Source organism: Alosa pseudoharengus, unplaced genomic scaffold (genome assembly GCF_046254945.1).
Source record: "Alosa pseudoharengus isolate Yale_2024_CS ecotype anadromous, Long Island Sound unplaced genomic scaffold, YU_APseudo_1.1 YU_APseudo_1.1_scf_70, whole genome shotgun sequence".
NCBI classification, from domain to species: domain Eukaryota; kingdom Metazoa; phylum Chordata; class Actinopteri; order Clupeiformes; family Clupeidae; genus Alosa; species Alosa pseudoharengus.
The window spans coordinates 208052-225301 of NW_027468860.1; the positions used below are offsets into that span (position 1 = coordinate 208052).

At 40.7% G+C, this 17250-nt stretch overlaps 1 protein-coding gene and 1 long non-coding RNA gene across 2 annotated transcripts in view; one reads left to right on the plus strand and one right to left on the minus strand.

The window, feature by feature from the left end:
* The window catches only part of LOC143111217 (spermatogenesis-associated protein 20-like), a 73241-nt gene that overhangs the window by 44378 nt on the left and 11613 nt on the right, over positions 1-17250 (plus strand). Inside the window, exon 2 of the mRNA XM_076273419.1 lies at positions 11506-11674. Within this exon, the coding sequence (XP_076129534.1) occupies positions 11506-11674 (169 nt within the window). The remainder of the gene's footprint in view (positions 1-11505; positions 11675-17250) is intronic.
* LOC143111220 (uncharacterized) lies at positions 13415-16486 on the minus strand. The gene is made up of 4 exons (XR_012984498.1): positions 16375-16486; positions 15673-15793; positions 14829-15050; positions 13415-14335 (listed from the first exon to the last, which is right to left on the minus strand). It is a non-coding gene; the product is annotated as an uncharacterized LOC143111220 (long non-coding RNA).

A 17250-nucleotide genomic window follows, 5' to 3' on the forward strand; every position in this document is an offset into this window, starting at 1 on the left:
CCTGCTCTCTACTCTACTCTACTCTACTCTACTCTACTCTACTCTACTCTACCTCTCTACTCTACCTCTCTACTCTAACTTTTCTAATTTCACTCTCTCTGCCTCTCTCATTGTCATTCTGCCGGGGCCCCATTGGATGGCTTGGGAGACTCGGTCCTGGTGGGTCGCTGTGTGGGTTTGGCATTGGTTGGGTCCTGTGGGTTATCCATTGGCCCTGGGCCCCCGTTGTGCACCCCCCTCATATGCTCATGCACATGCCTTGTCCTGGAAGCACACGCCCCGCTTACTCTCTTCTAATTGCACTACATATTAGGTGACATTCATAAAACACAAACAAAACTACAAAACAGGCTAGGGTAAGGGTGGGGTGCAGGTAGATACCCCATCAGGTGTCTATCTGCATGCCTCACTTATTTTAATGCACACATTACAGAGGAGGCATACATCTTACACAGGGTAAGTGTGGTGTGCATGGGGAAATCCTGACAGATATTCACCATGCATGCCCACTTCTTTTAATGCTACACACTAGATAGAGCTCTCAACCTAGCCATTCACATACATATTTAGGTCAAGAGTGGCGTCACTCACTCACTCACTCTACTCTACTCTACTCTACTCTACTCTACTCTACTCTACCTCTCTACTCTACCTCTCTACTCTACTCTACCTCTCTACTCTACTCTACTCTACCTCTCTACTCTACCTCACTCACTCTACTCTACTCTACCTCTCTACTCTACTCTACCTCACTTACTCTACTCTACCTCTCTACTCTACTCTACCTCTCTACTCTACCTCTCTCACTCACTCACTCACTCTACTCTACTCTACCTCTCTACTCTACCTCTCTACTCTATCTCTTTACTCTACCTCTCTACTCTACTCTACCTCTCTCACTCACTCACTCTACTCTACTCTACTCTACCTTTCTACTCTACTCTACCTCTCTACTCTACCTCTCTACTCTACTCTACCTCTCTACTCTACCTCTCTCACTCACTCACTCACTCTACTCTACCTCTCTACTCTACTCTACCTCTCTACTCTACCTCTCTCACTCACTCACTCACTCAAATTCAAATATGCTTTATTGGCACGACAAACCATATGATGCATTGCCAAAGCGTTCACAGGAATAATAATAATTAAAGAAAATACAAATACAAAATGATATAAACATGTACAAACATTACAAACATTGTTACACTTCCGTCACACACACACACACACACACAGCACGTCACAACCATACAAGACCATTGTCTGTACACGTGCATAGGAAAACCAAGACAGGACAAAACAAAAACAAACAGGAGACATGGTGTAACAGACTGGGGCTGGGGAGCAGTGTTATGTTGAAGGGTGGAGGTAGTGGGGTGGTTATCTTAAGTAATGCCTTCTCTCAGGTTATGGAGTGAGGACACATAACTGGCTGCCAGTATGCATGTGCTGGTGTCCTCACCCAAAACCACAGCAAGTCTTTTCTGTTCCTCCAGTTTTGTAAAGTTGGGAATGATGTTGTTCAAAATGGTGAAATATTTGTCTCTTTGGGACCGATATTTGTCACAGTGTAGCAGAAAGTGCACCTCTGACTCTACCTCCCCTGTCATACAGTGACCACATGTCCTTTGCTCTTTGGGCAGCCATGACTTCTTGTGCCTGCCTTTCTCTATGGCTAGACTGTGGTCACTCAGCCTGTACTTGGTGAGGATCTGTCTCTGCTTCGTATCTCTGACAGTGTGGAGATACTCTGCCAATTGATAGTCTTTTCGTATGCCAATGTAACATTCTAGTTTGTGTTGTAATTTTGTTTCTTTCTTCCAGTGTTCCAAATAAGAATTCTTGTTGTTCTTGTTAATTTGGTTGATTCTGATTGGTTGTTGGGAAGCAGTGCTGGTCTGGACAATTTGTGGGTTAGGGGTTATTGGGTTAGTTAAATCCGAGACCAACTGACATAGGGGACTGGGCTTAGGGCTGAGCTCTTGGGATTTAAGTGCTTACAGCACGCTTACTCTCTTTTAATTGCACTACATATTAGGTGACATTCATAAAACACAAACAAAACTACAAAACAGGCTAGGGTAAGGGTGGAGTGCAGGTAGATACCTCATCAGGTGTCTATCTGCATGCCTCACTTATTTTAATGCACACATTACAGAGGAGGCATACATCTTACACAGGGTAAGTGTGGTGTGCATGGGGAAATCCTGACAGATATTCACCATGCATGCCCACTTCTTTTAATGCTACACACTAGATAGAGCTCTCAACCTAGCCATTCACATACATATTTAGTGAATGCACTAAAAGAAAAAGCACGACGAGCATTTTATGCAATAAAAAGAAATTTTCATCAAATAGATATACCAATTAAAATCTGGTCCAAAATATTTGACACAGTCATTTTGCCAATTGCACTTTATGGAAGTGAAATATGGGGTCCACTCAGTAAGCACGACTACTCAAGATGGGACAAACACCCAATCGAAGCCCTGCATGCTGAATTCTGTAGAAATTTGTTACATATCCAAAGAAAAGTACCCACAAATGCTAGCAGGGCAGAATTAGGCCGATTTCCACTATTGATTAATATCCAAAAACGATCACTAAAATTCTGGATTCATCTAAAATTAAGCCCTCAAAATTCACTACATTTTAAAGCACTTAAATCCCAAGAGCTCATCCCTAAGCCCAGTCCCCTATGTCAGTTGGTCTCAGATTTAACTAACCCAATAACCCCTAACCCACAAATTGTCCAGACCAGTACTGCTTCCCAACCACCAATCAGAATCAACCAAATTAACAAGAACAACAAGAATTCTTATTTGGAACACTGGAAGAAAGAAACAAAATTATAACACAAACTAGAATGTTACATTGGCATACGAAAAGACTATCAATTGGCAGAGTATCTCCACACTGTCAGAGATACGAAGCAGACAGATCCTCACCAAGTACAGGCTGAGTGACCACAGTCTAGCCATAGAGAAAGGCAGGCACAAGAAGTCATGGCTGTCCAAAGAGCAAAGGACATGTGGTCACTGTATGACAGGGGAGGTAGAGTCAGAGGTGCACTTTCTGCTACACTGTGACAAATATCGGTCCCAAAGAGACAAATATTTCACCATTTTGAACAACATCATTCCCAACTTCACAAAACTGGAGGAACAGAAAAAACTTGCTGTAGTTTTGGGTGTGGACACCAGCACATGCATACTGGCAGCCAGTTATGTGTCCTCACTCCATAACCTGAGAGAAGGCATTACTTAAGATAATCACCCCACTACCTCCACCCTTCAACATAACACTGCTCCCCAGCCCCAGTCTATTACACCATGTCTCCTGTTTGTTTTGTTTTGTCCTGTCTTGGTTTTCCTATGGACGTGTACAGACAATGGTCTTGTATGGTTGTGACGTGCTGTGTGTGTGTGTGTGTGTGTGTGTGTGTGTGTGTGTGACGGAAGTGTAACAATGTTTGTAATGTTTGTACATGTTTATATCATTTTGTATTTGTATTTTCTTTAATTATTATTATTACTGTGAACGCTTTGGCAATGCATCATATGGTGTGTCGTGCCAATAAAGCATATTTGAATGTATGTAGGTCAAGAGTGGCGTCACTGACTCACTCACTCTACTCTACCTCTCTTCTCTACCTAACTCACTCTCTCACTCTACTCTACTCTACCTCTCTACTCTACCTCTCTACTCTACTCTACCTCTCTACTCTACCTCTCTCACTCACTCACTCACTCACTCTACTCTACCTCTCTACTCTACTCTACCTCTCTCACTCACTCACTCTACTCTACTCTACCTCTCTACTCTACCACTCTACTCTACTCTACCTCTCTACTCTACCTCTCTACTCTACCTCTCTACTCTACCTCTCTACTCTACTCTAACTTTTCTAATTTCACTCTCTCTGCCTCTCTCATTGTCATTCTGCCGGGGCCCCATTGGATGGCTTGGGAGACTCGGTCCTGGTGGGTCGCTGTGTGGGTTTGGCATTGGTTGGGTCCTGTGGGCTATCCATTGGCCCTGGGCCCCCGTTGTGCACCCCCCTCATATGCTCATGCACATGCCTTGTCCTGGAAGCACACAGCACGCTTACTCTCTTTTAATTGCACTACATATTAGGTGACATTCATAAAACACAAACAAAACTACAAAACAGGCTAGGGTAAGGGTGGGGTGCAGGTAGATACCTCATCAGGTGTCTATCTGCATGCCTCACTTATTTTAATGCACACATTACAGAGGAGGCATACATCTTACACAGGGTAAGTGTGGTGTGCATGGGGAAATCCTGACAGATAGTCACCATGCATGCCCACTTCTTTTAATGCTACACACTAGATAGAGCTCTCAACCTAGCCATTCACATACATATTTAGGTCAAGAGTGGCGTCAATCACTCACTCACTCTACTCTACTCTAATCTACTCTACCTCTCTACTCTACTCTACCTCTCTACTCTACCTCACTCACTCTACTCTACCTCTCTACTCTACTCTACCTCTCTACTCTACCTCTCTCACTCACTCACTCACTCTACTCTACTCTACCTCTGTACTCTACCTCTCTACTCTACTCTACCTCTCTACTCTACCTCTTTACTCTACCTCTCTACTCTACTCTACCTCTCTCACTCACTCACTCTACTCTACTCTACCTTTCTACTCTACTCTACCTCTCTACTCTACTCTACTCTACCTCTCTACTCTACTCTACCTCACTCACTCACTCACTCACTCTACTCTACTCTACTCTACTCTACTCTACCTCTCTACTCTACTCTACCTCTCTACTCTACCTCTCTCACTCACTCACTCACTCACTCACTCACTCACTCACTCTACTCTACTCTACCTCTCTACCAGGGTAGGAATTTCACGGCGGCCACGACGGCCATGGCCGTCGTAGCCCCTTGCGTTGGCCGTGAAGCCCCTTTGAAAATCATAGGTTTACAGGCCACGGTGGCCTTGGTGCCCCCTTCTACAATATTATTTACAAATATGTACATAAGTCAGTAAATGAGGAGCAACAAAAGATAACATAAAGTGTCATGCGCATCAGCAATGTGTAGGCTATGTGTAGTGCATAAAGAAAATGCAATCTGAACAGCCGCAGCCAGCTCTCAGCAGCGTCAAGCCTGAACAGGACAGAGAGGCCGAATGAGGCCACAGGACACAGGCTTTATTCCAGAGTCCATTGACACGGAGCCACGCCCCCCGTTAACAAGAGACCACTGGAACCCTCCAGCTCCTCCTGCAGGTCGAAAGAGACATGACAAACAGGAACAATATGCCTAGTGCTCAGAGGTACCATAAAGGCAAAGGGAGGAAAAGGCGTAACACCTCACGGCACGGCAAAGCCGGGGCGTCACAATGCATACACATCTTTCCACCATCAGGACAGTGAACTGTCATACTCTTCCTTCCTTTTGGCATTTGCATTTGCACACACCCTATTACCTGCTACCCCTCTCATCACACTTACCCCAACCCCCCCCCCCCCCACACACACACACACACACACACACACCCACACTCACACTGATAAACCCCCTCCCCCTTACACCACATAACCTCTCATACCTAGTTTAGTTTTGATATGTTAAAAATTTGCTGAGATATGAGCTCATTTCCATAACTCTAGCACCCCCATAGTGGTAACAAGTCAACATAATATTGTATGTACATCCTCAGGATTTGGTCCCTAGCTCTCACACCAAATATGCGTTAGCATACACAGCCCCATTCTCATCAATGGGACTGAGGTGGAGTGTGACACCAGCTTCGAGTATGATTCTATGTCTGCGTCTCGACCCTGTATAACATCTGTGCTGTTCTTCTGAACATGGATAATGTAAGGCGCCAGTGTTGATATCACTTGTTGTTGTCTGTTTTGCGTCAACAGCCATTTGTGTCATAGATTAAGGTAGCCTGGATGATTCCTGACTTTGCCACTGTTACTGTATGAATATCTATGCTTTGCTGTACTTAAACCCTGTATGATTCTCATGGATTTCATGTTTCACTTTGGTATGTAATATTTTACCAACAGCATCCCGGTGACAACCAACCAACTAAGCCAGCAAAGACCAGCTAAAATCAGCTTCCAGCATAAGCTGGTTTATAGCTGGGTTTTTTTTTCAACAAAGTAACAGAGTACGGAAAGACCACACACGGATTAGCAATACATATATTAGATTTTTAATAAATGAATAGAACTTAACAAAATGGAGTGGAGTTGGATTTGGAAAATAAAAGTGTAAGCAATCAGTATAATGTGGTGCAGTGAATCATTTCAATTTCAATTTCAACTTATAGAGCGCCAAAACATTACTCATGTCTCATGGCACTTAACAGAGTGTTAAACATTCAGAGTGTGCCTATAAGTAACAGGGACGAGGAAAAACTCCCTAGAATTGGAGATACATATAGGAAGAAACCTCGAGTGGATACAAGACTCAAGGGCCTGACCCATCTGCCTAGGGTCAGTTACAGGGCAGTAATGTCTGTACTGTATACATAATAAATGAATAGGTTAGTTAGGTGTACAGAATAGAACACAACAACCTGAGGTATGTTACAAAGAGGTAGGATGGTTATATAACCAGTATGATGTATGCATGAATCCTATTTAGTGTCAGAAAATTCAAATAGTCCCTGTGTTGTCCATAGGGATTAGGAATTGTCATACAGTATGTCAAGTACTGGGTAGCTAGGCTGCACGGGCCAGGAATCCAGACAAGGGGACTGCAATGGTAGGTGTTAGGGCCAGCTCGTTCCCAGACCGAAACATAAAGAGGGACACGGACAACAAGGTTAAAACCAAATATATTCATTTATTAAAGTAAAGCACAAGGTTACCAATAGCAAAATGTCTAGGGGGAAATGAATGGGAGTGGTGGCGTGCGTGTATGAGTGTATGGATGCAAAGAAGCTAGTGAAGTGGGCCTAAAGACAAAGAAAGAGAAAGAGAGGTAGAGTTACAAATGAGGGGAGAGAGCAAAGTGCAAGTGTGAGAGAATCAAAGTGAGTGCCTGCAAGAAGTAAGAAAAATGCCTAATCAGAAAGATAGGGAACCCCTTATATAGCCCCACCCTAACCATAGGTGTAATCAATGAGGGTATTAGCCCAACCAGGCCCAGCCCTTCCCATGCACTGACAGGAGAAGGCCTGAAGGGGCACAGGGTCATCACATAGGGCAGTCATAGGGATGGGACTTTAGGTGCGATGAGGGCCAAACACAAGGAATAGTTTCTCTCACAAGTGAGGTAAGAGGGAAGAAAGAGAGATAAATAGTAGGTATTACTATAAGTCATGATGGTTAGCATTAATAAGTATATCAATGGTATTATATAGTGTTATACTATAGAGACAAAAGGCAAGAGAGGGAGAGTTGAGAGAGAGAAGGAGAGAAGAGGGAGTTGAATGGCAAGACAAAGACAAGAGGTAAGAGGGGGAGTTGAGAGAGAGAAAGAAGAAGAGTTGTACGGCGTGACACATGAAAAGTCCATGACAGCGCTATGCTATGGCAGCATACCTAAGCATGGTGAAGGGTAGTCAGCACCAGCGCAGGTATGGTCAGTTGCCACCATGACACGCATGACTAGGGCGCCAGTCACATGAGGACACAGCAGAGGTGGTCCATTCCAATAAAAACCCTGAGGTGGGTGAAGTTCCACACTACACCATACCTAACTATGGGAGGCACTAAAGATGTATGTGTTAAGTCTAGACTTGAAAATAGGGAGGGTGTCTGCTAATCAAATTGATGGAGATAGTTAATTCCAGAGGAGGGGTGCGCTGTAGCAGAAAGCTCTGCCTCTACTGTTGGGATTACAAGTAATAAGTCAATGAGACTTTTAACAGGTAGCCAGTGTAAAGATGCTAGGATGGGGGAAATGTGTTCATATTTTTTGGTCCTAGTGAGTGTGCGAGCAGCTGCATTTTGTATAAGCTGTAAGTTCCTTAGACCGGTATTATTGCAGCCAGTGTATAGAGCATTGCAATAGTCTATCCTTGAAGTGACAAAACTGTGGATTAATTTTTCCGTGTCTGGTAAGGATAAGGACTTCCTTATCTTTGAAATGTTCCTTAAGTGGTAAAATGACATTTTGGTGATTATTTATTGATAGGTCCTGGTCAATTATAACTGATAGATTTTTAGCACTTGTGGATGAGGTCAGTGGAAGATCACTATATGTAGCCTGTGATGAGGATAGGATATGCCTCATCTTTTTAGGACCAAAAACCATCTGAGTTCAAAAGCAGGATGTTTTGTTGTATATATATGTGTGTGTTTTTATATCTCTTATACATGTAACATGTTACATACATACAAGTTTGTTTAACAGGGTTAATTAATCGGGCTTTATGGAAAGGTATAATTGTGTATCATCTGCATAACAATGGAAATTAATGCCATGCCATGTTTCCAAATTTCAGAACCTAGGAGATGGGAAATGGGAAAATAACTGGGATCCAATGAGCCTTGAGGCACTCAATATTTCACCATAGTCTGGGTATATGGTTCATTATGGACCTGTACAAATTATTAACGGTTAAAAAGGTATGGTATAAACCAAGCAAGTGCTGAGTCTTTGATGCCTATGGAATGTTCAAGCCTATGAAGTAGTATGTCATGGTCTATGGTGTCAAAGGCAGCGCTGAGGTCCAGGAGATTCAGTATTGATACATATCCATTATCAGCAGCAATGAGGAGGTCATTAAAAACTTTAACTACAGTAAGGCTGATTCAGTACTATGGTGAGCTCGAAAGCCAGACTGGTATAATTCCTGGATTTTGTTCATATGTAAGAAGGCACAGATTTGTTTGGACTCTATTTTTTCAAGTATTTTTGACATGAAAGGGAGATTAGATATAGGTCTATCATTAGCCAGCTTGTAAGGATCAAGACTAGGTGACACAATAAGCTAAAACAAAATCCAAAACGGTGCTGTAGAGACGGAGCGGAAGTGGTTGACAACCCGGTCTCCATTGAAGCGCTTTTAAAAGCCCTGACTAGGAAATAATTAGCGTGCCTCCAAACACCTGCACCCAGCTCACCTGTAGGAGAGAGAGACGCCACACAGACAGGAGGAGGAGCCAGGCAAGGCTGTCACAATATCTGTCTATATGGTTCATACTGACTTTCCATATTTATTGAAAAGTTCTTATAATATATTCCGTTAATACTCTACATAAGAAAGCAATATAATAATAACATGATATTTGGAGTATGATGTCAGGAAACATTTCAGATTTTATTCTTTCAATGATGCACAAGAACATCAAAGGAGAGACACATGTTTGTGTCATCCCAGCAAGGGTTTCATCAGAATTCTAGAAACAGGGCCACATCCCTTACCTATTTGCTGCAGGCAAGAGGGGGGAGGCTCTTGTTGTTAGGATCCTGTCTTGTCTTGTTTTCCCGTTATGTCTGCTCCTCTTGTGTCTTCCTGTTTGCTTTGTTTACTTTCTGTGTCTTGTGCCATGTGCTCCTTTGTTTGTTTGCCATGTGTCTCACTGCTCACTGTGGAGCTCCAGTGCTATTGATCACGGTGTCGGAGAGGCAGTTCTTCAGTCTGACAAATTGTGGTTGCTCTATCAGGTAGTCTGCAATCCAGGATACCAGTTGAGCATCCACAATCATCTGCAGGAGTTTTTCACCCAGTCTGAGGGGTTGGATGGTGTTAAAAGCACTGGAGAAGTCAAGGAACATGATACTCACAGCACTCTTCCCCTTGTCCAGAGGAGGGGGGATAAGGGGTATTTGGTGGCTGTAGACTGGTGGCTGGTGAACAGCGTTAGCGTAGTCGCATTGTTCATGATCACATTGTGGGGGAGGGGTGCATCAGCCTTTGATGGTGGAGGTGCACGTTGCACTGAGAGTGAGGGGTGAGGTGTGAACCGGCAGGCAAGCAAGCAAGAGCAGTGTCTGAATTTAGTTGACTTTGTACTCTGCACAATGACAATAAAGTTGAGTCTAATCTAATCTATCCCTAGTGGCCAAACATCACCAGCATTATTGTGTGTCCATGAACCAAGTCTGGTTTAGGTACGAGAAAGCATTGCCAAGATATGAGCTCATTTCCTGTAACTTTAGTACCTCCTAGTGGTCCAAGGTCACCAAATATATTGTGTGTCGTCGGGATGGGGTCCTAAGTCCATATACCAAGTTTGGTTTCGGTACGCAAAAGCATTGCTGATATATGAGCCTACATCCTGTGATTATAGCGCCCCCACAGTGGTAAAAAGACTCCACATTATTGTGTGTTCTTAGGATGGGAAAACATATAAACCCAGTGGGTGCCTTGCAGCTTCGATGCTTGGCCCCCAATAATAGGAAAATGTACAAACACAATGGGTGCCTACATTGCATGGTCCCGAATAATAGGAAAGCGTAAATATACAATTGGGCTTTGCTACTGGCCCAAATAAGAAAAGGTAGAAACAGTAATGATGCTTCGCAGCTTCACTGCTTGGCCCCCCCATCAGAATAATAGCTTGTGGATTTTTTAATTTAAAAAGCCTATTTTCTTGGATGGAATTGCTCATTGGAAGAGGACACACTCAACTATTCATCTAGGGTGGAATTGTTTGCAACAAATCAGTCTTGACCAATAGGGACCAATTTTAGTGTATAAAAACTGCAAAAATGTTTTTTATACACTAAAAATGAGAGAAATAGGCCATGGGAGTTCTAATCGAAAAAAAAAGCCATTTTATGCGATGGGGGTTTAACTTGGGGGTTGTCATTGGAATGTGTGTAGCTGTTCAAGTCCTGAAAATCTGCAATTTCATAAAATACATACTATATTTTCAGAGGGCCAAAAAGGCAGTTTTCTACCATAGAATTTCACAAGTGAGGTGTCATTGGAAAGGGGAGGAAGTGTAGTTTCAGAATGTGGTGAAACATCCCTTGCAAAATCCTTCATGGGATATCTGTCCCTGTTCAAGTGTTGAAATTCTGCAATGTCTTTCCTGTGGAAGTCTGTGATTGAGGCACAGCATTGCTTGTAAGTAGCTTTAGTGTGATAGACATATACAAAGTAAAGTTGTTATTAGTCAGCTACAAGGCCAAAGGTGGACACTACTGCTAAAAAAGTAAATAATATAACCAATGTTTAAGCATCCCATGGGATGACTCATGGCAACCCAAGATCCATGATTCAAGTCTAGTTAGGGACTATGCTCCTAAAAACGATGGTGAAAAATTAGTCATATTTTAAAAGCATTTTTAAATGTATGTCCCTGATAATATACTTTTATACTGTATATGTGCTAATTATTTGTAATGTGTATGGTAATATACTAATTTCTTTGAGAGGTGTTCTTTGTGAACATATTTAAGGACACATCTGAGGCTTGTAATTGTATGTGACAATGACTACTGCTACTACTACTACTACTACTACTGATAATAATAATAATAATAATAATAATAATAATAAGAATGGTAATACTAATTTCTCTACTTCACTACAGGTTTGATGTTGTCTGGCTTTGCATGTGCGGGAGCAGTACTGGGAGGTAAGGCCCTGCTGAAGAGAGCTGAAGAGGCAGCTCGCTTTCTGCAGAAGCACCTCTGGGACGAGGGGGACCGAAGGATTTTGCACTCGTGTTACCGTGGCCAGGAGATGGAGGTGGAGCAGATGTAAGCCTGCAGCATTATCTTTCTTAGAAGTCTCTTTAATGTTAGTATTCAGCCTCAGAAATAAATCTTCACTTGCCTGAATATGCTGAAGTCCTTAAGAGGGACTCTTAATGAAATAGTACAGTAGGTTTCACAACATCTTTGAATGTTACTGTTGAGTGATTTTGTTATTTTGCATAGTGTCTGGTGCTTTTACAATGTGTATTAAGGTTATGATATGTGTAAATGTTGGCATGGCTGGCGGTTTAGGGTAAAATTGGTTTTATTATCATAGTAGTGAACAGTCCTGTTGAACATAAATGCACATAGGCTCATCGAGAGGTTTAGGATGACAGTGGCACAAAACACTTATGCCATTTCACCATGAGTTGTCATGGCAGTCAGTGCCCTATATAACAGTACAGGCATCATGGTACCGTTATCGGTAAGATAGCTCTCAGAATATGTGATGGTATGACAGCATGTGAGACAGCCTATTATTGACATGGAAATGCCATGACAATTACTAATGGCAGTGACATGACACTGACACGGCCAAGGAACATGACGTCATGATGATTTATGATATATGATATCATATCCGCTAGAACATGTTTATGATATTTTTTTGTGCAAGGTTCAAAGGAAGTCTTACCTAGGTTTTCAAAAGAATCTAATTAAGTTTGTTCAATTCAGTAGAACTTCATGTAGCTTTGAGTTGTTTTTTTTTTTACCTTTGCGTTGTTTTATTATAGGTTTGACAGCTTTGAGTGTTTTGATGTGGTTGGTGAAAACTTTCCAGAGAAATAAGTGACAATTTATCATGTGTTTTTGTCACTCCCGTCATAGCTGCCGCTTCACTTTTTTCAGATATTCTCACAGGTTCCACACTACTTGCAGTGAATAGACACTGCAAAAACAAGTGCTTAGAGTAAGACAAAAATCAGCCAGGGAATACTCTCCACAGAGGTGGTTTGCCAACAAGTGCGACAACTGTTGATGAAAAATGACCTGGCTCTCTTAGCCATTTATCATACGATGTACAGCCTACCTTGCTCTAAAAATGTTCCAACTCCCATTTCTGCACATTCTGCTGTAGGCCCAGGGAAAGTAGCACACCGGTAGCACTTTATAATAACCATCCGTTATAAATGGTTAATTGATGCTTTATTTTGCAACTATAATAAAATATTTAATCACTTAATAATCATAACTTAATCATTTGTAGATAACAATTAATGATTACTAAATACATAACTTACAAATACTTTATTATCAGCTTATGAAAAAAGAAAAAAAATATTTATATATAACATACTAAAAAATATCCGTTTAGTGATAGCTTGATTTCAATTTATTTTATATTAATAAGCTACATTATTATTGCAAATATCGTATTATTAATAATGATATATTGAGTTATTGTTAATGATTATAATGTTGATTGTAGGCCTTTACATAGCCATATACACAACGCCTATGCATATTACATAGGTTGATTAACTATTGAACTATAAATGATGTTCTATTGATTAACAGTTAGTTAGAAAACAATTACAATATTTGTTTTTCAGATGGCTATGATAAAGTTGGGTCGTAGTCTTTTATTTGGTAGTAAATCATTTGTAAACTATCTAAAAAATGTACTTTTTATAATTAATTGATGGTAAATGATTGCATCAAACCTTTTTTTTAATGGCTATTATGAAGTTGTATCTTAGTCTTTTATATGTTAATAAACAATTTGTAAATTATCTAAAAATGTCAATCTTATAATCAATTGATGGAAAATGACTGCATGAAACAAAATTTTGGGTGGCTATTATGAAGTTACATCTTAGTCTTATATTTTAATGAACAATTTGTAAATGATCCAAAAATGCTGTATTTCAAACTGATGGGATATACCTGGAGCAAACAATGTATAAACACATTGAAGTTGTAACTGATGTTCATAGTTCTGTACTTAACTTATGACTTTGCCGATTAAAGTCAAATATTGTTAAATGACAATAGTGATAATGAAAACAATAACACTTTACATACACTGCAATTACAGATGCTTAACACATTGTAAAGCATTGTCACACATCACAATTGGCTTTAATATCAAGAGATATTTATTGAAATCAAAACTTCTGATCCATCAGAAGAGGGCAATAAGCAAATAAAAATTAAACAAAAAACATAATAGCTTAAAAGGCTATCAATCCTTCATTGCAACACCACAGCATAAACAAAACAGGGTGGTGGGGCGAGGGGCACTTACTTCTGCTGCCTCTTCAGACAATCAGACAGTAAACATGAACACAACATGAATGAACACTGCTTAAACATAAGAGGGTTGTTGGCGGGGGGCTTACTTCGGCTCCCTCTTAATGTAGGGTATGAGATTGCCCTCATGTTTGAGTTTTGCTATCTCAGCTCTGACCTGTGTATCATTCTCAATAAGGTCTTCACATTTACTTAGAAAATCAGAAATTTTTCCTCTTTTGTTGTAGCCTGCCAAAAGCTCCTCAAATTTTTCTGGTGAAGCTATAGCCAACTCTGGGATAGCTGCTTTTGATCGAACGGTCAGCTCTGTAACACCAGCAATGGTACACGCTTCCCCAAGTTTTTTTCCACGGTTGTAAGCCCGCAGAACCTTCTTGTACCTTGCAACGATGTCTTTTGGACTGGAAGCTGCATCAGTAAGAAATAAAACAAATAGAGATTAACTGGACTGTGAGATGAGACAAAATATTGTTGACATTAACATGCATCACCCATAACTTGACCATGCCTAAGCTGGTTAAGAGTATTTTGGGTATTGGATATTTCAAAGTGGTAATATGGTGGCAGCATGGAGGGGAGTGTCTCCAGGACGCTGGTTTCACTGTTAAGCCTTCATGAGGTGTCGTGGGCCTAACTTAACGAAACATCGGTGAATGAGGGTGCCCACTTGATAACCCCAATGACATGCCACATACTATATACTGCTGTTGGATGGGCCATTTGTCTTGTGTTTGTGACCATTTGTTGGTGGATTTGTGGGTAGCGTGCTTTTTAAAGTTAATTTTGAGTAGGGGCTTCTGAATGTGTTTTTACCTTGGATTTTGGCACAAGGGATTTTAACTTTAATCCTGTGTATTAATGTAATTGTTTTTGTAAACAGGAGCCCTCCCTTATGACTCACCTCTTTGTCCACATTCAGGTTTTGCGGACTTCTGTTCCTTCCGATGCCTTTTGTCTTTCCTTGTATGCTTTTTTTTGTAACGCCTTTTCTTATGACTTTCATCGTCTGATGACAATGAAGAATTGGAGGAAGAAGAGGAAGATGAATTACTGGTGGAAGAGGACTCAGATGATGACTCAGATGAAGTGGTGTGGTCAGAAGTTGTGGTATGGCATATCTTGTCTGAAAAGAAACAATAAGGAAAGGGGACGGGAAAGTTTAATCAAGTGAAGTTTAAGTGAGAAGCTTCAGTACTCACATACTGTACATTTTGTCAGGTACAAAGGTGTATGTGTGTCCATCCTCAAGACCAACATGGTGACAACATGAAAAAAAAGTTATACTTGATATTTGATATTATCGATGGAGTCTTCAAAGGGCTCTACTGTGTAAGGGTTAATGTATAGAATGCCAGCCATTATCAAAAAAATAAGCCCCGACAGAGCGACCCGGACCCCACTTATTATACGGCTACCTACCAACATAAGAGAAGACACTTCACCTGATGGGTCTTTAAATGTATTTTTTACTGTTTTCATTGGCAAATGATGAGAAACAAACTTCACCAAACTCACTGAACTTGAATACAACATTCTTTAGAACGCAGCTGAACAACTGTCTGTAGTGAATCAGTGGCAAAAAGGCCACTATCCTTGACAGCGGTCAATTATGCTTAGCATAAAGAATTGACAGCCGAACGTGAATGGAGCGTTCTACTTACACTGTGAAGAGCCCTATATTAAAATGTTTTAATCCAAGTGGTGTTTGTTGTTAAGTGTCATATTGAGATAAAGTATTGACTTACCAGCCCCTTGTTTGCGAAGAGTGCAATTCCTTTTTCAGCTTCTTGTTCTTCCTTATCAGGACACCCTCTCTCTCCTTAGCTTTAAGGAGGAGCTCTGATACTGTTGGAGACATAGAGTTTCCTGAAAGACAGAAAGCAAGGAAGAAAAAAATAAATAAATAATAGGTAGAGCATGCTATGTTTCTGTTTTAAAAGCACATCAATACTACATTCATGGTTTGCTCTACATTTGTTCACCATGCAGTATGCTGTTTTTCACCAAAATACAGGCAGTATAACCACAATTAATGACAATAATAAACATAATAGGCTATTTGAAGATTTTGAGAGACTACACATAATACAATTAGTAGTCAGTTCTGCCCTTTGATGGCATATAGGCTTCAACAACTGTGAATGTTTACAGTGTAGGCTACATATGCTAAAAAGCATTTCTTAAATGTTTGCCTCTCGAAAACTATCTGCATCCCTCGGAGTGCTGCTCTCAAAATGTGTTAACGACCTGTGTGTAGCTGCTAAGCTGCTCCAAGACATCCTACAAGCTTTCACGCTAGCTACACCAGATGTGATAAGATAGCCATGCACATTTGACAAGTTGTTATAAACTTTAGGGGAAAAAAGCTAACGCTAGAAACTACTGTTAAGACAGTAAGTTGGATGCATTAATAACAGGCTAATAAGAATGAAAGTTAAGAAACTTACCGGCGGTTTGAGTTGAGTTTAGCACTATCTGGCTGGAACTCCCTTCATGTCCATCAACGCCATCGTCATCGTCGATTAGGGTTACAGGCGATTTCTTTTCACCATCTAGTTTCCTGATCTTCCCTGACCTTGTAAAAGGTCTAATTTTTCTTTTTGCCATTTCGTGTCTAAGATAAATGGCAATGAAATGTAATGCTATGCTTATTTTCTTCTTTTAATTCCACGTTACTTCGAGATCTTGTCACTAGCCACTTGGTAACATAACGAAAAAATAAAGATTAGCTACCCTCAGCCGGAGTTTCCTGAATTCATTGACTTCAGAATAAGAGTTTAAAATCCCTCTCTTTGGGTTTGAAACTTGCCATGTTGATTTATAATTTGTAAATTGTATACTTTATAGTATGCTATTGAAAACCAACAATGGTAAATGAAGGCTGATAACATTGTGGCAAAACAGTATCATCAGTCAATGCTTATATTTGTATAATGACGTTTCCCCCCACCCTATTGCTGCTGGCTTCACAGCTACCAATGCACTTCTGGCGCGTATTTTTTGGCGCAAACTGGAACACAGTAGCATATTTCCTTATGGAATCAAGATGCCTGGTTTAGCAAGGGAGCTGCGGCAACTAATTGAAGGAAGAAGAAGTAAAAATAATTTAAAGAAGCTTATAAAATGGTTGTAGAGGAGAAGACTGATAAAAAAAAAAGATCAAATGCAACTTTTGCCACCATACAATGAAAATTGAACAGAAGTGTCATGGTGTGGATAAATGTGAATGGTAAGTTGTCTTTTTATCCATAGGTTATATTTATCACAGATAGATAGGCCTACATCTTGAATGAAAACCACTTATATTTTCTATATACTTAGGC